Source organism: Aethalodelphis obliquidens, unplaced genomic scaffold (genome assembly GCF_003676395.1).
Source record: "Aethalodelphis obliquidens isolate GAN/ISIS:26980383/991018 unplaced genomic scaffold, ASM367639v1 scaffold2, whole genome shotgun sequence".
Classification (NCBI taxonomy): domain Eukaryota; kingdom Metazoa; phylum Chordata; class Mammalia; order Artiodactyla; family Delphinidae; genus Aethalodelphis; species Aethalodelphis obliquidens.
In genome coordinates this window covers 7,891,983-7,919,884 of record NW_020837946.1, presented here as the reverse complement: position 1 = coordinate 7,919,884, position 27,902 = coordinate 7,891,983, and the positions used below count along the sequence as shown (strand labels likewise).

The window sequence follows — 27,902 nt, the reverse complement described above, 5'->3', positions numbered from 1 at the left end:
CGCAAGTTCATAAACCTGCTTGTAGGTTTCGTGGTTTCTGAATCCCTAGACTTGAAACCAGGCGGGAAGATCCTCTTCAGCCTCAAAAGATGACAGCCCACAGAGAGGTAACTTCTATTTGCATGGAACTCAGAAATCTCCTGCAAATCATGGTAAGGACGAAACAACAAACACAAACACTGATTAAATTATGAAAGATAATATAACAAATGACTCCTTCAAGTCGTACTTGTTCGTTGGCCTGGGGCGCCGTTTAGGTGTTTTGCAGGGGTTTCTGGTGTGCTCCTGCGTTGGACTGAGAGAGATATCGATTGTATACTCAGAATATCAGTACAGTTAGACTTCAGAGAATTTGCTAATCCAACCCCTGTTATTTTTATATATGAAGAAACTGAGGCCCAGAGAGGCAAAGAGATTGTTGAGGGATCACAGCAAGTTGGGGCAGAGTTAGAATTCGGCTCTAAGTCTCCTGCAGTCTGGGCTTTTTCCACTACACTAAGGTGATGATATTTTTAGCAGCATGGCTATGCGATCTTACTCTGCTTGGTGAAGTCTTCCCATCACCGTTGAAACACCCAGAGGTGTTGTCTGCCATTTTCAGTAAACAATGTTGCCTGCCATTCCAGTAAACAACAACAACTTTTGGCCACCATCAAGCCATCAGCCACTGAAGCCACCCTTGAAGATGGGCCCAGAGGGGAATTCAGGATGGAGAAAAACAGGATACTTGCCCCAGATAATTAAGATGCATATCTAAGGAATAATTTCAATGAGCTCAGACACTTGCATCTTCCCATACATAGAAAAGCACTAAAATCATTTATTTGAGATGTCTGTTTTTTGTTGATTAGTACTAATCTTTTGGTGTTGAATTACATATTTTCTTTTCAGCAAAAAGTCCTTTGTATCCTGGTTCCTCTGTTACCTCTTCGGAGCAGTTCCTCAGAGCTATCTGAGAGGCTGTCTCCTGGGCTATAGTCCTCAGTAAGGTCCCCAAATAAAACATAACTCACAACTTTTAGGTTGTGCATTTTTCTTCAGTCGACATTAGGTAAACATTTATTTGGTGGCTTTCCTGCAAGTGAAGGAGTGCAATGTTTGTTTATCCACAGTCTAGGTAAGACTTGGTATTTTGATTTGTTCTTTTTTACTCAAGGTGACATTTAATACGATTTCAGAAACTAGGTATCTTAAGGTTTCCTTGGAGATCTGCTATCTCTTTTCCTAGGCCTTCCTTCCTCTTCCTGTACCCCTTTCGCCTATCTGGGCACCCACCCAAGTTTTCCTTCCATGTAATTCAACAAACACCTTTTTCAGCTTTTGTTATTTGCCAGACTCTCTGTTGGTAGAAGGTGAAAGGCATGGTCACTGCCACAAGCAAGATAACCATCTAGTTAGGGAAAAAAAGAGACTCCACTGAAATTCAAGATGAACTGTGATGAATGGCACAAAAGAAAGGACATTAGAATGCTACAGAGGCCCCCATGGAAAGATATATTTCAGCTGGCAAAACTTGATGGAGGAGGTGGCATGGGTAGGATATTTTTCTGTGTTAAAAAGTTTTATCTGTAAAATTTTTTTGTTAATGAAGTGTAACACATACAGCAAGAGCACAGTTTTGGCATATGTATACACCTGTCACCAACCCCCAAATCCAGATACTGAACATTTCCAGCACCCTTCCCAGGGTGCCCCTGCCCAGTTAGTGCTGCATCCTTCCATCCTGATAACCACTCTTCTGACTTCTATTACCATAGATCAATTTTGCTATTCTTGACTTTCATTTAAATGTAATCATACAGTAAGTACAATATGAGTCTGGCCTTTTTCCTTCATCAATATTTTTGTGAGATTCATCCATGTTGTATGTAGCAGTAGCTTTTTTTTTTTTTAATTGCTAAGTAGTATTCCATTGTATGTGTGTAGCACCATTTACCTTCTCTAGTGTTCATGGGCATTTTGGTTTTCATTTACCAGTTTCTGGCTTTTATTAACGAAGCTGCAGTGAACATTCTTAAATGTTTCTTTTTGTGGATTCATGCATTTATTTCTAGGAGAGGAGTTGCTGGCTTGTGTGGACGGCATACGATCAGCAATAGTAGATATTGCCAGTTTTCCAAAATGTTTGTACCAATTTTCACCTTCACCAGCAACATAAGAGAGTTCTAGTTGACTCTTACCCTTGGCAATAGAGGGTGGTGTCAGTTTTTAAAATATTAGCCATTTTGGCTAAATGTGGTATCTCGTTATAATTTTCATTTACATTGTCTTTGGTGTTGAGCCCTTGTCACATGCTTGTTGGCTACTTGATGTCCTCTTTTGTGAAGTGCCTGTTCAGGTCTTTTGCCCACTTTCTTAATTGGGCTAATTCTTATTGATTTGTTGTCCTTTATATAGTCTGGATATGGAGTTCCTTGTCCGATACATGCTTTGTAGATATCTTCTCCAAGTCTGTGGCTTGCCTCTTAGTCTTGTACTGGTGTCTTCTGAGAAGAGAAGTTCTTCATTTTAGTCAAGTGCCGTAGTTCAGTGCTTCCTTTTTATGATTAGTGCTTTTTGCATTGTTTAAATCTTTGCCTACATGGTTGGTGGAATTTGAACAGAGAAATATGAGGGAAGAGCACTGCGAAGAGGAAGAGAGAGCAAGTTTGAGCATAGGCCCTGGTGTCAGAGACGGAAGATGTGAGTCCTGTTAGGCCGGGAAGGCATGGAGTTTGGGCTCTAATGAGGTGGGGCGAGACAAAGCTGGATAGGTAGGAGGGAGGCACACTGAGAAGGGCCTTAACTGCAGCCTTGGAGTCTGGACATTATTCTGGAGGCCGGGGAGGCACAGCTGGAATATTTATGAACTTAAACAGAACTTAGTTGTTCTCCTTCTACCACCGACTTTGCTCCTTCTCCTCTGCAGCCCTGTCCTCTAACACCACCTCCAGACAGCTCTGGCCTCCCCAGCCAGAATCCTGGGGGGTATCTTCCTTTTCTATCCCTGCATTCAACTGGTCACCAGGTCTGATAGGTTCTGAGGTATCTAAATGTCTCCAACAATGTCCCTTCTATTTCATGCCCAGCTGCAGCTACCTTTGTTCAAGATCTCACAATCTCTTAACTGGGATACATCAGTCACCTCAAGGGTTTCCCAGCCTCCAGTTCTGTCCACATCCAATACATTCCTATAGCAGCTAGTGTCCAAAATGGCAATTATCCAGACCCCTCCACAGCTTAAAAACCCTAAATAGCTCCCCAGTGCCCTTAAGGTAAAACAAACAAACAAACTCTAAAAGAGTTTGCTCTTTCTTCCAGGCTCAACTCAAGCCTCATTTCCTCCAGAAGGCTTCCTTAAACCACCTCTCTCCAGGACACAGCCAGGAGAGCCTTATCTGTACCCCTGGGGCTCCTTGTGGCATCATCTGTCCTAGCCAGATGGACCTGTCTCTCCCAGGAACCTTGAGCTCTCCCAGGTAGGAACTTTGCTGTATTTAGATTTTTACTGAGTATAGGGCTGTGCATGTGGTTTCCAAGAACCTTGATGACCTGACTCCAGCTCTGTAGCCCTCATTTCTTACCCTTGAACCCTGGGTTCCAGTCACTGTGGGTTTCTTCTCTGCATTAGTGTATGCTGCACAGTGCAGGCCTCTGTGACTATGGTCACTGCCCTCTTTTCTTCCCCTTTTTGCCCATAAGATGTCCACTTTCTCTTCCTCAACACATTCTCTTCTGTGCTTCCGAAGTATTGTCATCTCTCTCTCATAGCACTTAACACATTGAAGCTTTTTGAGGGCAAGAACCTTGTCTTATCTTCATATAAACTTCTAGAACATAATATGTGCTAAAGAAAATTTTAAAATAAATGAATGCGTTGGTGCTCGGCTCCTTTGTATCTGTCTAATTTCTGCACTCGAATGCACGAAAGGTAATAGGGTTTTTTTCCTCATCTTCAAGACCTGAAAGTCTGTGGTGTATACTTTAAAGGAACCAGCCTAAGTGTTCAGTTACATGGCATTCTTATCCATCTTCCAGGGGAGTTGGTAAGTACCAAATGCAACGCCACGAATGTCATTTTGGTCACAGAACCATTGTTGGCTCAACCCATCTTCTGCTTATTTTAAAATATTTTCTGAATAAAGATGAAGAGCATGGTCTTTGGCTTCAGATAGCCTGGGTTTCAAAGCAGGCTTTTTTTTTTTAAATTATTTTTGGCTGAGTTGGGTCTTGGTTGCTGCGCGTGGATTTTCTCTAGCTGCGGCGAGCAGGGGCTGCTCTTCGTTGTGGTGCGCGGGCTTCTCATTGCGGTGGCTTCTTTTGTTGCGGAGCACCGGCTCTAGGTGTGCGGGCTTCAGTAGTTGTGGCACGTGGGCTCAGCCGTGGTGGCTGGCAGGCTCTAGAGCACAGGCTCAGTAGTTGTGGCACATGGGATTAGTTGCTCTGCGGCATGTGGGCTCTTTCCAGACCGGGGCTCGAACCCGTGTGCCCTGAATTGGCAGGCGGATTCTTAACCACCGCGCCACCAGGGAAGCCCTCAAAGCAGACTTTCATACTTACCGGCTTTTGGATTTTTTAAATAAATAAATAATTAATTAATGGCTGTGTTGGGTCTATGTTGCTGCGCGAGGGCTTTCTCTAGTTGCGGCGAGCAGGGGCCATTCTTTGCAGTGCGCGGGCTTCTCATTGTGGTGCCTTTTCTTGTTGTGGAGCACAGGCTGTTGGTGCACAGCCTTCAGTAGTTGTGGCATGCAGTCTCAGTAGTTGTGGCTCACGGGCTTAGTTACTCCATGATCTGTGGGACCTTTCCGGACCAGGGTTTGAACCTGTGTCCCCTGCATGGGCAGGTAGATTCTTAACCACTGCGCCACCAGGGAAGTCCCTGGCTTTTGGATTTTTAGGCTTAGTTATGTCACCTGAAAAATGGGAATAATATAGACAGGCCTAGAGTTACTATGAGAATTCAGTGAGACAATGTACAGCACCTGGCACATGGAAAAACGCTCAGTAAACGGTAGTTATTAGGCTTAGTATGTCTCTGTACCCCGAGGGTAGCCACAGTCGCCCTACGGAACTTCTGAGGGTAAAGCTCGGCCAAAGAGGATGGATTTAGGGCCCAGGATGGTGATGGCGATGGTTGGGGGGGGCCAAGTACTGCCTAGGCTATATTCCTCTTCTCAGGGCCCCCACCCTGTCCTGGGCTACAGCCCAGCTCGGGACCCACTTTCCCCGGCCGGGGCCGCCCTGGAGATCTGAGGCTGCAAACGCGGCGGGGGAACCTAGTGTGGGCGGAACTCGAGTGCAGCGGCGGGAGGCTTCCGGGGGAGCCGCAAGGGCAACGGGTCGGCGGAGGCAGAAAAGCGTCGGACGCCGGGCCGATCATGGACGCTTGACAACCTGCGGGCAGGCGCCGGGAGGCCAAGCCAGCGACCGAGAGGACGGAGAGGCGGCGAGGACAGGTAGGGGCCGGCGAGAGGGTGGGGCCCGGCGTGCCAGGTTCGTCTGGGCCGTCAGGCTTAGCGCCAGCCGTGGGAAAAGCCCTCAGCCACGCCGCCCCGCCCCCGCTCCGGGGAGCGCGACCCGCGGCTCATCACCCTGCACCCGCGGCTCTGCTTGGAACACGCCACCCACCCTGAAGTCCACCCCAGTCCGCGACTCTCAGCATCCGCACCGCGGTTGCTCTCGCTTCCCCACCCGTAAAGGCTGCTCCTTTGCCCCTCTGCCGTCCATCAAAATAGCGCCTCCCCCTAGGACGGGAATTCATCTGCCCTGAGTTCCTAGCCGCCTCCTCGGGCTCTCTCACTCTAGAAGAAAGCGATTATCGGCGCCTCCTCATCTCTTTGCCCCCGCGGGCTTTGCTCCTTAGGCCGAGGTTTTTTTTTGAGGGACCGAAGTTCTGTCCGTTTTTCTACCCCTTCTCCATCTCCACGCCCTGTCATTCAATGTCTTCGCACGTGTCCACTTGGAAGCGAGGTTTTTGTTTTTCCTCTCCTAACCATCACCTTCCCCCGACATCTCCTTCCTACCCTCTCCCCTCAGTTTCCCCTTCCCTCAGCAACCTTTATTCCCTAGCACTTCATTTTTGCTGCTTCCGACAAGACCTCCTTAGGTAATCCTGGATGAAGCGACATACTTGCTTTTGTAGTACTGTGAAAGGGCTGCCACTCTTGGTGCCTGCCTCCAGAGGAAAACTTAGTTTCTCACGAAGCTAACCTCTTTTGATTTATTGTCTTTTTCGCTGTACTATACTTCTTCATTTTGTCACACTGCCCAGTATATTATCATTTTTGGAGGAGTAATCTTTTCTCATGGAGAGCTCCTGTAGAATAGATACGCAGTGTGTGTGTTCACACACCCAGCTTGTAGTAAGTAGATTATACAGTTGAGGGAACCCTCCTGTCCTAATGTCTTCAGGGTGGCAATAGTATATCTTCATTGTTTTCTCAAATCTTTTTATTGTTTTCTTGAGATTTTGTACAAATTCTGAAGTCGTGTTTGGTAAAATGTCACATATCAGTAGGAGGCCAAATAAAGGGATTTTCCTCATGGACTTACACAGCATGTATGTGTGTATTTTGTTAGTTTGAATATGTTGCTGCTTATCTTTCAAGATGATTTCCCCCTTTTTCTATCTGATCAATGACTTATTTGATAAATGGGCCATCTTTCTTGTCTGCTTTTTGTCTTTCCTTATCTGCATCTGGCTATAGGTGGGATTCTAATGACACACCGAAGCTGTAACTGATTGCTTTTGCTTACATTTGCTGCCTCTGTGTTTTGGCAAGATTCTCTGCTTCTTAACCAGAGTCTAAAAATGAGGTAGATATAAGACACCTACTGAGATACTCCTGTGTTTCTTTAGGTCCTGGTTAGGTTTAAGGGCTTAGATGGTGCTGCCTTTGGCAAAGGGCCAGATGGAATGAAGTGGCTTTTACTAAATGTATTTCAAACCTCAGAATAAGGACAAAATCCCTTTAACTCCCAGTTAAACGCTACCCATCTCACAAAGTGAGATCTGGACTGAGGAGCTGTTTTTTCCTTTTTGACTACTGTAAAATTAAAGTATTCTGATGTCTGATCCAGCATTAAATAGGCATAGACTTTGCAAAGGAGAAGGAAGAATGAAATACTTTTCTTTGGACAGATCTCAAGACCAGAGAATGGCAGGCGAACAGAAACCCTCAAGTAACCTCCTGGAACAGTTTATCTTACTAGCCAAAGGTACCAGTGGCTCAGCCCTCACTGCTCTCATAAGCCAAGTTTTGGAGGCTCCTGGAGTATATGTCTTTGGAGAACTGCTGGAGCTGGCCAATGTGCAGGAGGTAAGAGCAGTTTCTAAACAATTTTTCTATCTTCTTTGTTCTCAACCTTCCTGTGATTCTCCAGGTTTCCAAGGAGTTTCCATGCTGAAGCATTGTGGACCCATGAGATATCCTTTTGAGGAATTGGTGAGGTAGGGGAAGAGAGCAAGGATAATGTCCTGGGCTCCTTCTGGTCAATATTTTCATCTGAATTTGGGGCAAATTTTGATTGGGTTGCTAGTAATTCGAAAGATAGGGGAAAAAATCCAACTGAACCTGATGAATTAGAAAAGTAGAGTATAAGCATGGACTGATGTTTAACAGGGGTAGTTTCAGTCATTCTTAGGGACAAAAAACCTCCAGTGCAAATATAGACATTGAAAATTGGTCAGGTACATACATAGCAGAAAATTTTTATCGAACATGAGATGGGCATGAATAAAGAATATATTGTTGGGCTTCCCTGGAGGTGCAGTGGTTAAGAATCCGTCTGCCAGTGCAGGGGACATGGGTTCGAGCCCTGGTCCAGGAAGATCCCACATGTCACAGAGCAACTAAGCCTGTGCGCCACAACTACTGAGCCTGCGCTCTAGAGCCCACGAGCCACAACTACTGAGCCCGCGTGCCACAGTTACTGAAGCCGGCAAGCCTAGAGTCCGTGCTCTGCAACAAGAGAAGCCACCTCAACGAGAAGCCTGTGCACTGCAATGAAGAGTAGCCCCTGCTCGCCACAACTAGAGAAAGCCTGTGCGCAGCAACTAAGACCCAAAGCAGCCAAAAATAAATACATTTATTTAAAAAAAAAGAATATATTGTTCCTGTGAAAAGGGCAGTGTTGTGCTGAAGAAGGTGTGTAAAAAAGATATGACAGGGCTTCCCTGGTGGTGCAGTGGTTGAGGATCTGCCTGCCAACGCAGGGAACATGGGTTCGAGCTCTGGTCTGGGAAGATCCCACATGCCGCGGAGCAACTAGACCCGTGAGCTGCAACTACTGAGCCTGCACGTCTGGAGCCTGTGCTCTGCAACAAGAGAGGCAGCGATAGTGAGAGGCCCGTGCACCGCGATGAAGAGTGGCCCCCGCTCGCCGCAACTAGAGAAAGCCCTCGCACAGAAATGAAGACCCAACACAGCCAAAAATAAAAAAAATAAAAAAAGATTCCACATCTTCCCCCAACGTTGGCCAAAAAAAAAAAAAAATGACATGAAAAGCTGGGAAGTAGTCCTTTTTGCTTTGTTTGCTTGTTTGATGTTGTTATTAAAACCTTGGGTATCACTTTTGGTTGTTGTGCCTTAAAAATGAGAAGATCTGGTGAAGAGTAACCAGGTGGAACAGACATGTAAAGCAACCTATACTTTTTCAACCTCTACTTCCCATTTTGGATATTTTTATATTTATTGATTGATACTTTTATATTGATTGATTGAAAAGTCTGGTGACATCTTTTTACTTTGGAGGATGTGCTCAGGAGCTCTTGGTAGGGTGGGTTGGCTTCCTCTTCACCATCACAGCTTCTTCCTGGCTGCCCAGGGTGGTGCCTGCTCTGCTGACGGCCACCATGTGCAGATCTGGGCAGTACTTGTTCTTGCGCATCATGTGCACGATGCTACTGAGTGTCGCCCAGGCATTCTTGTTGATGGTGGTCCACACATATGGGGTGGCTGGCTTTTGCTGGCCAGTTCTTCTCTTCATGACACTAGGACACCTTTGCCATTGGCTGCCGGCTCCATGCCTGTAGCCCTGCTGTGAATCAGCCCGTTGTAGCAGGAGTATGGGTCTTCACGTTACTGGACTTGCTGCTGTACATCTGCTTATTCCTCTTGGTTAGTAAACTTGAGCAGTTCCCCATGATCATCCATTGCAGATGTGTGGAGTGGCATCATTTCCTCTCCCTGCAATAGCTGGAAACAGGAAGACCTAGTTTTATTTATTTATTTATTTATTTTGCGGTACGCGGGCCTCTCACTGTTGTGGCCTCTCCCGTTGCGGAGCACAGGCTCCGGACATGCAGGCTCAGTGGCCATGGCTCACGGGCCCAGCTGCTCCGTGGCATGTGGGATCCTCCTGGACCGGCGCACGAACCCGCGTCCCCTGCATCAGCAGGTGGACTCTCAACCACTGCGTCACCAGGGAAGCCCCTAGTTTTATTTTTTAATTGTAAATTTTTGTTTAATGTCAGCCTGTCTTGCTAGATTGTAAGCTCCGTGAGGGTAAGATCTATTGTGCTCACCATTGTTTTCCTTAGAGCTTATTATGTAGCCTGACACACAGTAGACTTTCAGTAAAAATTTAATTACCAGAGATAGAAAAGGAATCCTGTGAGGGAAATTTAAGAAAACTGAGGGTTTTTTTTATAGGCTTTATTTCTTTAGAGCAGTTTTAGATTCACAGCAAAGTTGAGAGGAAGGTACAGAGAGTTCTAATATACCTTGTGCTCTCATACATGAACAGCCTGCCACCAGTGTGGAACTACCCTGGCACGTCATTATCACCCAAAGACCATAGTTTACATTAGGGATCACATTTGGTGTTTTATAGTCTATGGGTTTAGACAAATGTATAATGACATGTCCCATTACAGTATCATACAGAGTATTTGACTGCCCTAAAAGTCCTCTGTTCTGCCTCTTCATCCCTTCCTCCCCTCTAATCCCTGGCCACTGATCTTTTTACTTCTTCCAGAATGTTGTGTAGTTGGAATCATACATATGGAGCCTTTTCAGATTGGCTTCTTTCACTTAGTAATATTGCATTTAAATTTCCTCCCTGCTCTTTCATGGCTTGGTAGCTCATCATTTTTCAAAAGAAGAGATGACCAAAGGGTAGTGTGTTTCTTCAAGCTTGTGAAAAGCCTGAATGAATATGCCAGGTGGTTGTTTCATATGGAAGTTTGGGTAAGAGGAGATGCATGAAAATTAAAGCCAGAAAGACCTTGTTGACTTAGGCCAGTGGGAGAAATTTTGGAGTGTCTGCTTTAGAGAAAATAGTCTTTTATGGCTAGTTTTGTAATTGTCTGTCTGAAAAGTGGGGGCTAGATTTGATGGTCTCTTCCACTTATGATTCAGGGCCTCAGGAGATTCTCGGTAACCTGAGACAGTAGACTGGGGTATTCAGATGCTAGAGTTCTCGTTGGAGTGCTTAGCAAATCACCCTTATCTTCCCATAGTTTGTTTTTTTCCATATGTGAGCTGGGAATAAGCTAGCTGCCTTTCAGTGGTCAGAAATTACAGATGTAGTTTTTGGAAGCTTTTTTTAAAAGATGGTTAAAATCAAGTGGTGGTGTTGGTGTCCACAGAATACCACTTGGTTCCTGTTTAGACTTTATTGAGTTTGGTAAATTGGAAGAGTAACAGGTACATTATTTGTGAGTAAGGGAAACACCCAGTTACGGTAACTGGCAGCAGAGCAGAGTAGAGCAGTTCCTGGCAGAACAGTATCTCTTTCGTTTTTCTTCTACAGAGAGCTCTTTGCCATTAGCATTAGCGAGGAATAAGTAATTCTAATGAAAACTTTTATTTGGGGCTGGTATCCTGGTTTCCTGTCGCAGCTGGGCTGTTCTGTCACGCCTTATGCTGTGCTAATCTCCAGCATTCACAGTCCACATGTAGTCCTGAAGCTTGGAGCCAACCCTACACTTTTTTCAGTTTGGATTGATAGTGGCTTGTGCTGTACCCGCCAAGCTGGTATATTGACAAGACTGCTCCAGTCTGTTTTTTTTTAACTTATTTATTTTTGGTTGTGTTGGGTCTTTGTTGCTGTGCACGGGCTTTCCCTAGTTGTGGAGAGCGAGGGCTACTGTTCGTTGCAGTGCGCGGGCTTCTCATTGCAGTGGCTTCTCTTGTTGTGGAGCACAGGCTCTAGGCGCGCGGGCTCAGTAGTTGTTGTGCATGGGTTCTAGAGCGCAGGCTCAGTAGTTGTGGCGCACGGGCTTAGTGCTCCGCCGCATGTGGGATCTTCCCGGACCAGGAGTTGAACCCGTGTCCCCTGCATTGGCAGGCGGATTCTTAACCACTGCGCCACCAGGGAAGTCCCTCCAGTCTGTTTTGATGGCAGGGGAATCCTGAGCAAACCTGAACTGCTCCCAGTGCTTACTGCTTTGTGTGTGTGCGCGTCTGTGTGACAGAAGTAGCTCCTGGGCATGCTCTGTGCAGTATAAAGCATGTATTCCTGAGAGAGAAAAATTAAACTTGGGGCCTTATTTATTTTTTCCCTAAGACTCAAAGAGTTGGGAGGGACCTCAGGGACCAAGCAATAAAACGGTCAGAACTGTGGCATGTGATCACCTGCCCTCTTCTTGAACACTGCAGTGATTGGTAGCTCGGTCTGTGAACTGCTTTTGTTTTTCCTCAGCTTGCAGAAGGAGGTAATGCTGCTTATTTGCAGTTGCTGAATCTGTTTGCCTATGGAACATACCCAGATTACATAGGTGAGTTGGTTAAGATCCTCCAAAGACTTTTCTTAATTTTGTTGCTCTGTCTGGATATGTTGCCTTCATGAGGGTCACTGAGGTCTGGGATATAAAACATGGGGTGGTATCTTCCTAACCTGGCTGTTTCTCATTTTACTGTGCTCTGTAAGTGACCTCCCATGAGGACTTTCGTTCCCACCTTTTATTTCCCAGTGGGTAAATGGGGACTATGTTTATGCTCATCCATAAATATAGCCCTTGTTTATTTTCCAGATGAGATTCTTGAGGACTGGTGTTTGTAGAACACTTGGAGTGTTGTGAAATGTCAGAATACTTTGTAAAGTATTTAAGCGTTGTAAATATTATCTAAATACTATCATCATATTGAAGAAAGTTTGGAAAACAGGGAAAGAAGTCACTTGTACTCCCATTAAACTACTGTTAGCATTACGGTGCTGGACTTTTCTTCCTTGTGCTTGTGCTTTCTGATATGTAGGTGTAAGTAGATTATGTATACCATTTTATATCTTGCTTTATTCACTTATTTCATAGGCATTTATCCATGTTTTAAGTCTTTGTAGTCATTTTTAATATTCCATAATCGAATACTCCATAATCTACTTACCCCATTCTCTTTTGTAGATCATTTGAGTCATTGTATTGATAAATTAGAATCTCAAATATCAGGAATGAGGTGCATGAATGTCCAGACACTAACTTACCTTCCACCCAAGCCATTTTTGTCTGGCTTCCCTAGTTTATTTTAGTGATAATGACATAGGCCTGGCAGGTTTTTTTAGTGGTATGACTCAGGGTCTTCTCTACTATGTCCTCGACTTCCCCTTTTTTCTCATTTTCTTTCTCCATGGTCACTTCTACTTACTTGGTGCTGCTGCCAGACTGGACAGTTTGCCATTTGCTAGCTTTTTCTGACCTTCACTTTGTTCCAGTGTGTGTATCCTTTGTTTCCATCCTCACTAAAGAGCAGCATTTTACAGACTCTAGAACCAGGATTCTTGCATTATATTCTGTGTCCACTTCAATAGTTGTGTGTTCTTTGGTAAATTAAATGGTCTTCTGTACCTCAGTCTCCTTATCTGTAAAATGGGAGTAATAAAAAGGTCCACAATCCCTAATCTGCACTTCTTGGGCTAGATGTTTCATAATTTAGAATTTTGGGGACTTTAAAAAGGTAATATGATGCATATACTTTTTTATGTAACACCCTCGAGAGATGTGGGCAGCACCGGTAGTCAAACACATTCACAGTTTTGCAGCAAAACAAATGAATATTCACAACAAGTGGGATAAAAAGCCTAACTCAATTTAGGTCATGATTTGCCACCAAATGAATTTCAGCACCGTGCTCAAGGGAGAAAAAGCAGTGTGGATTCACCTTTTTGGAATCCAGCATTATGGATAAGGAATTGAAGACATTTGGAATCTGTCTTGTGGGGCTGTTGTGAGGACTAACTGGATGTGTGTGTATATGAACGGATCTGCGTGTGCACTTACACTAAGTAAAGCTTGCCATATACGTTGCCTTGGCTGGTGCCATTGCTGTTGCTATTATTGTTATTGCTAAAGTTTTGCCTGTCCTTCAAGGATCATCTCATAGTCCACCTTTCTTTCTTTTTGTCTCCTGTACCTCCCCAGTTCCCCAGTGTGACTGCACTCACTTGCACTCTCTCTTTTTTCTCTCCCCCTCTGTCTCCCTTTCTGCCTCTCCCCCACCTCCTCACCCTCTTGTTCTCTTCTGGTAGTTTGTACCTTTCTTCTGGTAGTTCTCTTGCATTTTTAGCTGTTGAAACATTGGATGGTAAGACTGAGGACAAGTCCAGGGCCATTGAGTTGCACAACTCTGGGTGGTAGTTGGTGCTCCTGGAGTTGCGGAGTGTAGCAGCCCTGACAAGCCCCGTCTGTTCCCCTTGCATCACTTAAGACAGTGCATTGCACATAACAGACGCTCAGTGAAGACATGTTGAAAATAGTACTCCAGTAAGAGAATTGTCATGCCGTTTTGTGCACTCATGCCCGGCTTCTTAGGAGACTAAGCTTCTTGTGTGTAGAGATTCAGTTTTGTCTTCTTTGGTAGCACATGGTATTTCAGAGAAGATGGGAGGTGCTTATTGGAACATTTGCCTAGTGAATAAGTGCAGAGTCATGACAGTGATTCAATAGCAGGTTTGATGTGGGGAGTTGGTGTGCTTATTCCATGAAGAAATCCTAATTTTATTTTGTGTCTTGATTTTTGTGGTGGGTGGGACTGAACAGCCAACAAGGAGAGCCTGCCAGAACTGAGCACAGCTCAGCAGAACAAGCTGAAACACCTTACCATCGTGAGCTTGGCGTCAAGGATGAAGGTACGATCCAAACCCTTTCCTGTCTTCCTCCTTACCTCGAGGCAGGTGTCACGTTGGCATCAGTGTGGGAACTCCCAGCTACACACAGTTGAGTTGCATCATAAATGCATAAAATTTGCCTGGCAAAGGACAAGAGAGAAAAAGATAACAGTTAAAATAGTGTAGATAATTACTCACCATTCCATTTAGGAAAAGTATGCCCAGGAGTGATTGTGAATCAGCAGGTCTCGGTTCTGGCATGCCATGGTACCCCACGTGCTGTGAGCATTTTGCCATGCTTAAAGGAGACTGCTGTTTCAAGATACAGATTTTTCAAACAGCAAGGCATCTCAAGGCAAGTTAACTGCTTCAGCTGTTGCTCAGTGCACAGTGAACTGTTCCTGTGCTGGAGGAAAAACTTGCTATGTTGAACTTACTGAGAGATAGTTTTTTTTTTTTTTTTTTTAGATTTTTTAATATGCTGCCTTCCTCTGGGGATTTTCAAGGTTAATTATACTAATTGGAATTTTTGCCTTCTGTGCTAACTTCTGACCCTAACCTTCTGTAAGATACCACTCCACTATATCTCTGAGTTCTTCTTTTTAGAAGAAGATGTGCAACCAGCTGCTTATAGCCATTAACAAAGAAGATCCAGGTTTGATTAATTTATAGTTGATTTTTGGCTCTCTGCCCAATCCCAGCCTAAATGTCTATAAATTTTTGTGGGGCTGTGCCTTTAAAAAGTTTGCTTTTTGCATTTCCCCTCTGTGATTGAGCTGGAGAGATGTATATTTGTTCTTGGATTGCTGTTTCACGTGCTAAAATTATTTTATCTGGCCTAATCACAAATTTCTGATTCTCAGCTGGGCACTTAAGGTGGGAGGCCTATTTTGTTAGGAAATGAGGACCTGAATTTTTTTTTGTCCTGATCATGAACTTCTCAAGTGTAGCAAAGAGTAGGAGCGACTTTTTCCCTCGTTTCTGCAACCTGTCATTCTTTTTTTTTTAACATCTTTATTGGAGTATAATTGCTTTACAATGGTGTGTTAGTTTCTGCTGTACAACAAAGTGAATCAGCTATACGTATACTTACATCCCCATATCTCCTCCCTCTTGCGTCTCCCTCCCACCCTCCGTATCCCATGCCTCTAGGTGGTCACAAAGCACCGAGCTGATCTTGCTATGCGGCTGCTTCCCACTAGCTATCTGTTTTACATTTGGTAGTGTGTATATTTCCATGCCACTTCCTCACTTCGTCCCAGCTTACCCTTCCCCCTCCCCGTGTCCTCAAGTCCATTCTCTACCTCTGCATCTTTATTCCTGTCCTGCCCCTAGGTTCTTCAGAACCTTTTTTTTTTTTTTTTTTAGATTCCATACATATGTGTTAGCATATGGTATTTGTTTTTCTCTTTCTTACTTACTTCACTCTGTATGACAGTCTCTAGGTCCATCCACCTCACTACAGATAACTCAATTTCATTTCTTTTTTATGGCTGAATAATATTCCATTGTATATATGTGCCACGTTTTCTTTATCCACTCATCTGTCGCTGGACACTTAGGTTGCTTCCATGTCCTAGCTATTGTAAATAGAGCTGCAGTGAACATTGTGGTACATGACTCTTTTTGAATTATGGTTTTCTCAGGGTATATGCCCAGTAGTGGGATTGCTGGGTTGTGTGGTAGTTCTATTTTTAGTTTTTTAAGGAACCTCCATACTGTTCTCCACAGTGGCTGTATCAATTTACATTCCCGCCAACAGTGCAAGAGTGTTCCCTTTTCTCCAAACCCTCTCCAGCATTTATTGTTTGTAGATTCTTTGATGATGGCCATTCTGACTGGTGTGAGGTGATACCTCATTGTAGTTTTGATTTGCATTTCTCTAACGATTAGTGATGTTGAGCATCCTTTCACGTGTTTGTTGGCAATCTGTATATCTTCTTTGGAGAAATGTCTATTTAGGTCTTCTGCCCATTTTTGGATTGGGTTGTTTGTTTTTTTACTCTTGAGCTGCATGAGCTGCTTATATAATTGGAGATTAATCCTTTGTCCAACCTGTCATTCTAAGCCCCTGTACCAACCCTGGATTTCAGACCTTTAGTCATAGAAAAACCCCCAGGTATGTTTGCCCTCTTCTCCTCATACATCTTCCTCCTGTTTCTGCAGATTTGATTGCTGTGTTAATTTTCAAACTAATAGTGATGTGTCATAGGATTTACAGAAAACTGGTATTTAGATATCCAGTTGTCTTGGAGTCATGCAGAATGTCGGTACAGTCCATTACAAGACTACTGTTGGGGAATTGACATTGGTTGTCAGAAACCAAGAAAACATGTAAACTTCAGGATGACCTCTGAGCTTGCAGTATCCACTGGCCACCTGTAGGTGGGTGCATTAGACTGTAAGATTTTTAATTGTGCTCTGCTGGGCAAGCAGCCAGTTTGTGTGTCCAGTGTCTGAGATTTCTTTGGAGTTTTTTTGGATGATCTGGCGTCTTATACAAATTCTGCCAGCTTCCAAAAGGCAGCAGAGTGCCACATACTGAGGATATCCCTTTTTCCTCTAGAAAGAGTCTTTGGGATCTCTAAGAGTGTGCTTCAGAGCATGAAAGCTGGAAGCTGAGCAAAGTCCAGGAGGCAGGGGATGGAGGAGAACGCATTCCTAGATGCTGTGGGTCTTGTTTGGATCCCACGGGTCTCACAGCTCATTTATCCATCTCTTGTTGCCATAGATGTTAATAATTACCACTAGACTGCATTTCCCAAAGCCCTGAGGCATATGTTGGCTATCTGAGTAATAACCTGAATTTTCTTTAATGTTTACCAATGGTTTTTGTAAACATCACATGTACCTTATCTATAGTGTATCCCCTACTCCGTGCTGCTGAAGGACCTGGAGATGCGGAATCTCCGGGAACTGGAAGACCTCATCATCGAGGCTGTCTACACTGATATCATCCAGGGCAAGCTGGATCAGCGAAACCAGCTGCTAGAAGTGGATTTCTGCATTGGCCGTGACATCCGAAAGAAAGATATCAATAATATTGTCAAGACCTTGCATGAATGGTGAGGCTCAAAGAAGGAGGTGCCCCCCTCTTTAGGGAGGGGATACCTAGCATGCCCTCTATGCCTCTGTTTGGGGAAATGTGGTCTCCAGGTATCAGCTGGGGCTGCCTGGGAGCTGGGGCCTTGGGACAGCAAGCTAGGGAGTGGGGCTGCATTTGTGACTACAGCTGTGTGGCAGTAGGAATCACTTCAGGCTTCCTAGTGCCATGGTTGTAAAATAGTTCTTGTCCTGTGCAGTTGGGGGCTGTTTAGTAGCAGGCTGTAAAATGCCCAGAGTTGGCAGGTGGAGCCTCTGAAGCCTCGCTGTGTGACACTGATCCTGTGCTTTGCAGACTCACCCTCAGTGTTTGACCAAGCTTGGGAATTAGTGTTGGTAAGATTCTTTGGATAAGAGAACCAAGTTCGGCATCAGTAACATTGGGCTAGTGTTTGTAAAACATTGTGAAGGATATTAAAGACAAGGAATGGGTTATTCTAAGTTGGAACACAGACTCATATACTGAATATTTGATAACCATACTCTGGTATATAAAAGGAAGTGGAACATTTGCATGTACTCCATTTTAATGGAATTTGATGTTCGCAAGAGCTGTTGCACGTTCTACATGGATTTGTCATGGTGTGATTCAAGGCTGAGTTGTGAAGGAGGGCCAGGGTGAGAGTATAATTGGAGGTGAGGAGAGTGTGTTCCCAGGCGGCACATGGCACGTCGGAGGCCATGAGGCAGAGTAGGCAGACTTTGTGCAGAGGGCTGGGGTTCATTTTGTCTTTAAACAGACTGACTCTCTGGCTTAGCCTCTAGGGGTGTGTATCCAGGGATGTACAGCCCAGCTTTGACTCTCTGGGGGTCCACAGCCCCCTAAGTTTCCCTCACTTCAGCTACTGTTGGATCCCCAGGCATGTACTTGCCCACCCTTTACCCCAGGTTCTGTCCCAAGTTTGACTCCAGACCCCTTCCCTTTACAACATCTGACACAAGCAGTAACTTTCAAAAGATTTTAAAACGGTGAAGTCAGACTAAATGGGAAATAAACTTAGAAAACACCCCTAACATGAAAATGGTCTGGCATACAAAACCTAGGTTTCCAGTCCCGCTAAAGTTGGCTGTCTTTTTCCGTTTTTGAGATGACTGACACCGTCTTTCACCTCCATAGTCTGGCTTCAACGTGTTTGCATCCAGAGGGCCTATTCTAGCCCCCATTCCAGGATGTTTACTAGTACGAATTCCTACAGCTTGTTTTTATGCATTGGAGTTAGATTTGAAACAAAATTGGCATGTAGAGCGGCACCACAAATACGTGGAATGTTCCCAACTGTTGACTCTAAAGTGGAGGGTATGTGGCTATTTATTGTACTATACCTTCAACTTTTTTTTTAACGTATTTAAATTTTCAAAATAAAACGTGGGGAAAATGATATAATGAGGAGGGGGTGGCAGTTGGGAAGTAACACACTTCTGAGAAAAAGGGCAATCTTCAAAATAGGATGCTTTTAGAAAATAAATTTTTCTATTGAGAAAACTGATTAATCAGTGCCATCTGTGAAGTCCCTCCTAATCCCTTTAATTGCACAGTCCGTGAAGCTTTCCCATGGGATACAAAGGTTGGAAATTAAAGCTGTATTCTAAGAAACCACCCCACATCCTCCATGTTTGTTTCCATATGCCCTATGTTATGTATTCAGAAACACCTGTCTTTTGGAAGGAGTGAAGGGGCAAGAGCCCTGGCAGACGGAGTGTTACAGGAAGTCTCTAAGGAATCGGGGAGGGAGATTTGGGAGGCTGCAGGACAACTACCAGGCTTTTCTGGGGCTCAGGGCTGGTTATCTCTTATATAGGTGCGATGGCTGCGAGGCAGTCCTGCTGGGCATCGAGCAGCAAGTTCTGAGAGCCAACCAGTACAAGGAAAACCACAGCCGAACTCAGCAGCAGGTAGAGGCCGAGGTGAGGAAGAGAACGCCTGTCCCCACTCCAGGGTATCCCTGTTTGTCCCTTGTCTTGTGATCTTGGCGTAGATGAAACAGCACTCACTCGCTCGTGGGCACTGGGTGAGGTGCTGGGCTAGAGGCGAGTGTGACCCAGGCCCTCCTCTTGGTGCTGTCCGTCTCGTTTCTGATTCCTGGTCACCAGAGCGTGAGCGGGCTCGGAGAGCGGAATGTTGTAATTCCTCAGTTTACACGCACCTTGCAGCTGTAGAGCAAAAGAAACGAGTTTGGGGATGGGTCTTAAAGATGGATGGAGGGATGGTGGTTACCAGGCGGGGCAGAGGGCGGGGTGCGGCTGGGCTGGGGCACATGGGGCTTCAAGGCCCCGGTGCTGCTCTGCCTCTTAGGTTGTGTGGTGGGTACACAGTGTTCATTGTATTCTTCTCTAATCTGTATGTGTATGTTGTAACCATTTAAAATGCATGATATGTTTCATCTTGAAAAAGGAAAAAAGGGAAACGATTTGGTGGATGAAATGCAGGTGAAGATAAAAGTGTGTGATTGTGGTGTTAGATGCCTGGTTGTTCAGGACATTTTTAGCCTCTGGGAGAGACGCAGGCTCCAGCCCTTGAGTTAGTGGGCGTTTGTCTGCCTATAGCCTGGACACCTGTGGAGCCATCTCCCAATTTGTTTGGAGCCCTGAAGACCAGAATTTTAGCACTGAAAGTCCTTTTCTAGCGTGATGGAGCTTGAAGCATTTAATGGTATTTAATGAATTTTAGAAGTCAGGTATCCTAGAGTGTAGCAGAATGGGACCCTGAGTTACAGCTAAGGAACATAAGAAATAAGTAGTTGTGCCTTTCTAAGGGGGATTTGTAAAATTTGAAGATTTCCCCTGCTCTGTTGTATGTACTCCTTGAAAATAAAACCTGGTCTTTGTAAGCCCAGCTCCTTGTCCCATGCCTAATGAGCACATAATAGGTGCTCAAATGAGTGTTTATATTTCAGGCACACCCTATAGGTGTCAGTGGACTGCTGAACTCTGCTTTCATGAACTAGAGTGCATTTATTTCAGACACACACATCCCTGTATATATATGCATACCTATGCTGTGAATGTTCCATCCACTGTAAATTTTTAACTCTACTTCTAGCCAAAGAAGTGTGAACTATATTTAATTTAGCATTAGTCAAAGACAGATGCAATTAGGAAAGTAAGCCTGCAGCTTCTCTAATAAGCTCTGTGATCCCCCTCTTGAATATTTTGGTCTCTTCTCTGACCTGGGATTGATGTCTGAGCAAAGTAGGACAGTATTCACTGATTCTTCCCTGTACATCAGACCCTGGAAACAGTAGATTTGGAGGCGAAACGCCCACCTGACCTGGGATAGCCTGAAACACTCTTAAACCTGGTTGGTGGCGCAGGAGGAGGAGTCTGATCGCTACTGGCTGCCCCATTGTGCTCGGACTGTTGCTAATTGTGTGGCAGGTGGTGGGCTTGACTGTGGTCATTTGCAAAACTGAATGATACTAGTTTTAGAATTTTGAATGGCTCAAGTTTATTTCCAGAAAAAATGGCATCTGATGAAAAAAGGCACTGCCTAATGTTGAGGCACGACCAATACGTAGACAACAGTGTGGGCTCCTTAGGTTATGGTTATTAAATGAGAGCCAGCACACATGGATTAGCTCTCAGCCTCCACTGCTGGAAAACACAGCTGGCAGAGCCTGATGCTGCCACCAGGTGGCAGTAAGGATTTGATTAAGTTTGAGAAAGAAATTTGAGGAAACCTCCAAGGTCACCTCCACTACCCATTAAAACAGTTTACTAATTTAATAATCTTCTAGGAAATCTAGAACAGACAGGTATGAGAAGAGTGGGAGCGTGGTCAAAGCCCAGAGCCTTGACAGTTTTTCCATTCACAGATGCATGATCTGGCTACTATGTGAGGGATGCTGACCGTCCCCCAGCTGAAGGCACATGGAAGGTGCTCACTAAGTATTTGTTGACTTGAAAATAAAACAGATCTACCACAAACACAGCTGTAATTCTGTCCTATTCTGCTTGTATTTATGCTTCCATTACTCTTGACTTAACTTTTTTTTTTTTTTTTTTGCGGTACCCGGGCCTCTCACTGTTGTGGCCTCTCCCGTTGCGGAGCACAGGCTCCGGACGCGCAGGCTCAGTGGCCATGGCTCACAGGCCCAGCTGCTCCGCGGCATGTGGGATCTTCCCGGACCGGGGCACGAACCCCTGTCCCCTGCATCGGCAGGCGGACTCTCAACCACTGCGCCGCCAGGGAAGCCCTTGACTTAACTTTTATAGTCATTTTCTCAACTGAGTTGATCTTTTCTTTACTTGCCCTTAAGTTAGATTGCTTGTTCCCAGAGGGGAAATCTTGATGTTTTTCTCCCAAAATCTTATAACAGCAGCTATCTTCTGTTGAGTATTAGCTTTAAGAGTCTTCCCTCTTAACAAAGTCAGCCCTATCACAAACTGCCTAAGAATATTCTCTCCTTTTAGTTTTTCACAGAAATAGCGCATAATTAGTTACAATTCCAGCATACCTGGAGGAGATAGAACAATAACGTTATGAGCTGTGTCATTACCTCTGAGCAGATACCCTGGAGGGGAGGTAAGGATCACCTCCACAAAGCACCTCCTCGTTTGCATTTGATTTTGGAGTGTATTTTTCTTTATATTTCAGTGTGCTTATAAGTCTGATGTTCTCTGGAATGTCAATCTGTAGTTCTTGCTGCATTCACAAAATAGGCTGTGTTCCAGTCAGGTAGGTAATAGAGCATAATTGGACAAAGTAAGCCCTGTTTTTCTTTATGTAGAAAATGCCCCAGGAGTTAAGTTAGTGACAGATCTTGAGCCTGTTGGCTGTGTGGTGCGCCAAGAGTGTGCTTCTCGGTGCTTCCGGGAGTGCTTCTCTCCATCTCCCCGTTCTTCTTTTCTATGTAACCCTTTCCCCACTGTGCACTCTACTTCTGTTGTCTCCCTTTGCTCTGCCCCATAGCTCAAAGAGGTTTTCCTACCCTAAGACTCTCTTCTTTCTCCTTTTGCCTGAATATTTAAAGTCTCTAGTAGAACTAGGCTGTGATTTTGTTAGCAGGCGCAGTCCCACCTGAAAACTCCTGAGGCCCATGATTTGAGGGGCTTGACAAACTCTAGGTCATCTGGGGTAATGGGATGGGGATGGCCTGCAAGCCAGACTACTCAAGGAAGAAAATTAGAAGGATCAGGGGCATTTAGGCCAAAGAAGGCAAGTCTGCGGGATACTAGTCGTCGTTTAAAGGGCGGCTCTGTGAAAGAGGAGTTAGACTTCTCAGGATTGTTTCTTGAAGCTGAGATGGGCTTAACTGGTGGACCTACATGAGTGGCCACTCTTGGGTCCCGGAAGGAGCTATCTGCAGGTAGACCTGCACAGCTATTACAAAAAGCTAGTTGACTCTTAACTCCCCTTCAACTATGAGAGTCTGTTATTGGCTCGGCAGTCTACTTTGTGAGTTCCCTGTGTTTAAAATGCTAACAGTCAAACTGATTGAGCATGACATATCCATAATAGGGCCCCTGTGAGCCATGTCATCCCCCCCATCCAGGCTGAGGCCTTGTTTAAGATAAAGGGCCTCATTTCCTAGGCTAAGAGACACTTGCCCAAGAAGCCCTCTTTTTCCCTATGGCATGTTTACCTGACTGTGGAGGATTCAACTTTGTCAGTACGTAGTCTTACTGGAAGCTAGATGTGAACTCCTGAAACACAGAGGAGACACAGCACACAGGATGCCGCCATCCGAGAGTGAGAGGGCGCTGCCAGGCAATATAGGTTGAGGGGAGGCTAGTGGTCAGGACGGGTTTGTGGAAGAGGTAGGGTCAGAGGTGGCTAGCGAAGGAGGAGGCTTGCCCAGGCTGGAATAACAGGGTGCAGGAAAGGCAACAAGGCAGAAGAAATGACTGCTTCCGGGTGTGAGGCCGGGGACTAGCGTGGCTCGAGTGGAGGGCACATGTTGTGGAAGGGAAGGAAGGTACAGGGTCTTGAGTGGCGTGTCAGAAGTGCAGAACAAACCAGGTTTTTCCTTGGGGTAAGTCTCATTTCTTTTTCTGGCTTACCAGGGTCACTGAGTACCTGAAATAATAGCTTACTGGGAGATAGTTTCTATAAGAAAAAGCTGCTTGAGGAGGTAAATAGGCATTTGAATGAATGCTTAGAAAACATATCAAACTGGACAAACCTTGTTATTTTATAAAGCGGTGATAACGGAGAAATCACATTTCTTAACCTTTCCCCCAAGGCCATCAGAATACACTGAAGTGAAACAAAAACAAATATCTTTTATTTATTTATTTAAAAATTTTATTTGTTTATTTTTGGCTGCGTTGGGTCTTCGTTGCTGCATGCGGGCTTTCTCTAGTTGAGGTGAGCAGGGGCTACTCTTTGTTGCGGTGCGCGGGATTCTCATTGCGGTGGCTTCTTGATGCGGAGCATGGGCTCTAGGCGCGCGGGCTTCAGTAGTTGTGGCTCACGGGCTCTAGAGTGGAGGCTCAGTAGTTGTGGCGCACGGGCTTAGTTGCTCCGCGTCATGTGGGATCTTCCCGGACCAGGGCTCAAACCTGTGTCCCCTGCATTGGCAGGCAGATTTTTAAAATTTTTTTTAAATTTAAAAAATTTTTTAATTTTTAAATTTTTTGCGGTACGTGGGCCTCTCACTGTTGTGGCCTCTTCCCTTGCGGAGCACAGGCTCCGGACGCGCAGGCTCAGCGGCCATGGCTCACGGGCCCAGCCACTCCGCGGCATGTGGGATCTTCCTGGACCGGGGCACGAACCCGTGTCCCCTACATCGGCAAGCAGACTCTCAACCACTGCGCCACCAGGGAAGCCCTGGCAGGCAGATTCTTAACCACTGCACCACCAGGGAAGCTCTGGCAGGCAGATTCTTAACCACTGCACCACCAGGGAAGTCCCCGCCTTTACTTTCTTACCGACAAACATACACCTCACTCTGCACCAATACACCTCAGCTAGCTGAAGGGCAAAGGCATGAACAATCCATTAGAATTGGTGTTGGGGAATGTGTATAAATACGGGCACAGGAGTACATGATTGGTAGAAGGACAAGTTGGTACAATCATTTTTCAGAAGGCAGTATGGCAATCATTACTAAAGTAAAATGTGTAAACCCTTTGATGTGGAAAGCTCAATTCTAGGAATATGTCCTCCACAGGTGTTCACAAAAGTATGCAAAGGTTAAACATGGGGGGCTGTTCACAGGAGCACCATACATAAGTGAAAAACAAACTGGGAACTAACTAAAAAATGGTAGAACACTCATCCTAGAGCAGTACACAGATACTGCATAGGATATGCTTAGGAGTTGCTTAAATATTTCGGAGCCTCTCTGTTAATCGAAGAAAGGAATGCTGAAAACAGTACTGTGGTCGCATTTTTCTTTTACTACATTTTTTCTCATTTGTCACTTAGTTGGCTGAAGTTTTTCCTCTAGTTGCTTATTCAAGAAGGGCTTGTGGGAATTCGGGAATTGTATTCCCAAAGTTCTGGTGAAAATATCTGTGGTTTCATATGTGAACAGTAATGAGCTGAGTATAGCATCTTGTGTCACCCTTTCTTTTTCTATGGCCATTTTAACCAGTGCTTTCTTTCACTTGCTGTGTTGTACCTTTTTGCCAAATGGTCCACTACCACTTGGCTTATTCCCCATTTTCAACCAAGAAAGCATTAGTTCCACTGTTTTGCTTGACTCATTTCCATGTGTCTTCCATGAGCAGCCCCTGCTTGTTTCTCCTCATCTGAGTTTCTGAAGATAATCTCAGATTTTCTTGCAGAGGATTCTGGCTTCTTCCCTTGAGTGGCCCCCCTTATAGTGAGAACAAGTTGCAGTGAGTTTCTGGCGCTTACAAGCTGACCATACCAATTCTGTGTCTCCCTCCAGGTTACCAACATCAAGAAGACACTCAAAGCTACTGCGTCCTCCTCAGCTCAGGAGATGGAGCAACAGTTGGCTGAACGAGAGTGTCCCCCCCATGCTGAGCAGAGGCAGCCCACTAAGAAGATGTCCAAAGTGAAAGGTCTGGTCTCCAGCCGCCACTAGGGCCGGCTGGGGCAGCTGGCACTCACCAGGCCTGGGTCAGGTGGGGAGGGGACACCAAGGGCCTATTTCCTCCCCTCTCTACCTTCCATGAGTTCCAGACCTGCCCATCCCCTCACCAGCGCCTCCCCCCACATTGGTACTGTTCCAGAAGAACCGTTAACTCCCTTCCCTCTCCCACTCCCTCTTCCCCAGTTGCTCCCTTCAGACTCAGGGGCTCCACGGATGCCATCCCAACAGGGCCAGACACTGCCCAGCTTCCCTCCAGGAGGTTCTTGTCTCTGTCTAAGGGCTTGTATCCCTCCCAGTTTTTCTTTTGCTTCGTGTCATTTTGTCAGGCTGGTCATAAGCTGGAAGCAGCTTTAACTGGCCCACAGGGATGACTGCGAAGGAGGCCCCTCTCTGAGTGACGGGAGGCACTCCTTCTCCAGCCCCATGTGCCACAGTGCCCACCATGGTGCAGGCGCTCTAGCCAGGTATCAGAATGCTTTGTTTTCCCTCTCCTGCCTTATCCCTTGTTGGCAGCTCAGATCAGGCCATGGAGGGATGTGATGCTGGGCTATGTTTACTAAACCTGCGGGTTTTCAGCCTCTTACGCCCAGCTCCAGTCTCTCATTAGTTGGGAGCACCGGGCTGATTAACCTCTGGAATTTGAGCACCCGTAGGGGTCGCTGCGGGTCTGCTGGGTGGCGGAAGTTTCTTCCGGCTTGGTGTTCTCCGCTGGCCTCGCTCCCTGCTGCCTCTGACTACTCAGACTGGTTTTTGGTGTCAAGACCCCGGCTGCCCACTGGGGCTGTCTGCCAACACTTGTTCTCCCGAGATCTTTTAATTCTTCCCGGCTGCATCCGTGGTGGGGATGGTGGTGTTGAGGCCCCTCTATCTGGTGAAGGATCTGTTGCTGCTTCTGTTTCTTTCTTCCCACCCTCCCTGGCTGGTGACCCAGAGCCCTCTGATGATGGCATTCTCCTGGCAAGAGAAAAGGACTTGACTAGCCTTTCTGAACTTGAACAGTTTCAGGTTATATTTTAATTTTTTTTTTTTTTTTTTGTACAGGTTCTGATTCTAATACATTTCAACATGCTTTTTTCCCCCCTCGTGTCAATATTTGTTATAGAGTAATCGCCGGGGAGTTTCACCTGGTTGGAGGGTGGGGTGTGTGTATGTGTGCGTGTGGTGGTGTTTTTTTTTTTTTTTAAGGGGAGGTGGAGGTCCTGGACTGATATTAAAGAGAGAAAAAGCACATTTTAGAAAACAAAATAAAAGTAGATTTAATGTATGTGACTGTGGAATGTGAGGTTGCATAGCTGGTAGATCTTGAGGGGCTAGAATTAGGGTGGTTCAGGGAAAATGTGATACTGTTTCAGTGCCATGGTTAAAAAATGGATTTCTCCTTTTTCCAAAATGTCCAACAGCTGCCTACCATTGATCAAATGTTAACAAAATACTCTTGTTTCCCTTTTTATGATTTATGTCCCCATATAACATTATGCCCAGCTGGAGGGTTTAATTCCCAAAGTATGTTTCATGAAACCCTTTGATAGATGCTCTGTGGAAAAGGGGTTCTGTTGTTAAATAAATTCGGCACATCCTGCATCCCATATCCTCACTGGAAATTCATTGTTAAGGTCTCAAAGAAGGCCTGGGGGAGGAAGCCTGTTCCCAACACTGATTTCACCACCAAATCCTTTTTTGGTAATACTTAGTGGAACACATTTTGGGGAAATTTTTGGAAACGTATTTCTCAAAAACACCTCCCAGCCTTATAGGTTTTTCCAGCTATTCTTTCCAGACACAAAACAGTCACTCTCACTCTTGCAAGTGGTCTTCCATCCTTATCTTTCCCACTGGGGAGTGGACTAGGTAGGAAGCGTGACTCACTGGTATGAAATGTGTGACCACTAGTTGTTTGACTGCCCCAGGCCCTAGGAAGCTCTAGGTTCACCTTCTCCATGGGTCTGCTGTTCCTTAAAAAAGAGTAATGACAGTAATAAGAACAACATTCATAAAGTGCTGTACAGAATGTCTTCATCTACAATAAGTCATTGAATCCCTTCCACCAAACAATCTCCTGAGGTTGGTAAGGGTAAGTATTGTTACAGTCATCCTCACTTTACATGTGAGAAGTACCCTGGTGTTCAGTGGTAAAACGAAGCCTCCTGGATCTCCTTACTTATGTGCCCTGCCATCTTCTCTGTGTTGCATTCTGATTTAGAGTTTGCTCCCCAGACTGACCCTTGGTACCCTTCTAGCTGCTTATTCCTCTGAGGGCTCATCTTGCTCTTAACTGACACCCAACACATCGCAGCCTCTGCTTCCCAAACCCACCCAGCCCCTTTATATGAAAGCAGAGAGTGTGGCAGTGGGGCTCCAGGAATTGTGGGAACAGCTGGAATGTTCTTTGCTCTGTCGGACTCTGGTAGGAGGCCTGGCCTCCGAGCTCTGCAGTTTCCCGTCTAGTATGCTGTGACAGCTGGGCTTGGGTCTGAAATGTGCATAGGTGTTTGACATAAAAATACAGTGTTCAGAAGAGGTGTCCTCAGCAACAGGGAAGCATCTTAGGTCAGGAGGGAGACACTGCAGTATGAACAGTTTGCTTGGTAGCAGTGCTTACCGCCTGGCTGTGGCTACTCTAAGCTGTCTGCTCCCTGAGGGCCTGTTTGGCCTTCTTTACTCTCTTTCCAGATGAGAGGCTTTATGGTTCTTCTTGGGTAACATTAGGGAGGTGGTCAAAGCCCCCAGGTACAGGCTGTTGTGTTCCAAATCCAAGATGACCACCAC

At 45.4% G+C, this 27,902-nt stretch overlaps 1 protein-coding gene and 1 pseudogene across 7 annotated transcripts; one reads left to right on the top strand and one right to left on the bottom strand.

Moving 5' to 3' along the window:
* Positions 1-19: 19 nt before the first annotated feature.
* Positions 20-26,717, top strand: COPS7B (COP9 signalosome subunit 7B). Of its 7 annotated transcripts, XM_027118454.1 has the most exons (10): positions 21-152; positions 3,301-3,458; positions 3,940-4,025; positions 5,161-5,438; positions 7,124-7,301; positions 11,629-11,704; positions 13,961-14,049; positions 16,891-17,093; positions 18,930-19,035; positions 24,969-26,717. In XM_027118454.1, exons 5-10 carry the CDS (start codon positions 7,140-7,142, stop codon positions 25,125-25,127), a joined length of 795 nt encoding a protein of 264 aa, XP_026974255.1. In that variant the 5' UTR covers positions 21-152; positions 3,301-3,458; positions 3,940-4,025; positions 5,161-5,438; positions 7,124-7,139; the 3' UTR covers positions 25,128-26,717. The 7 variants fall into 7 exon arrangements, with proteins under 7 accessions (XP_026974231.1, XP_026974255.1, XP_026974273.1 ...); XM_027118430.1 differs by lacking the exons at positions 3,940-4,025; positions 5,161-5,438 and having other exon boundaries at positions 20-152; XM_027118419.1 differs by lacking the exons at positions 21-152; positions 3,940-4,025; positions 5,161-5,438 and having other exon boundaries at positions 24,969-25,600; positions 26,178-26,717.
* LOC113626745 (60S ribosomal protein L28 pseudogene) lies at positions 8,454-9,139 on the bottom strand (annotated as a pseudogene).
* Positions 26,718-27,902: the final 1,185 nt, after the last annotated feature.

Coding starts and splice junctions, on each gene's coding strand:
- COPS7B (XM_027118430.1), top strand. CDS start 90: ATGACAGCCCACAGAGAGGTAACTTCTATTTGCATGGAACTCAGAAAT. Junction 11,705..13,960: donor AACATACCCAGATTACATAG/GTGAGTTGGTTA, acceptor GGGACTGAACAG/CCAACAAGGAGAGCCTGCCA. Junction 14,050..16,890: donor GCTTGGCGTCAAGGATGAAG/GTACGATCCAAA, acceptor CCTTATCTATAG/TGTATCCCCTACTCCGTGCT.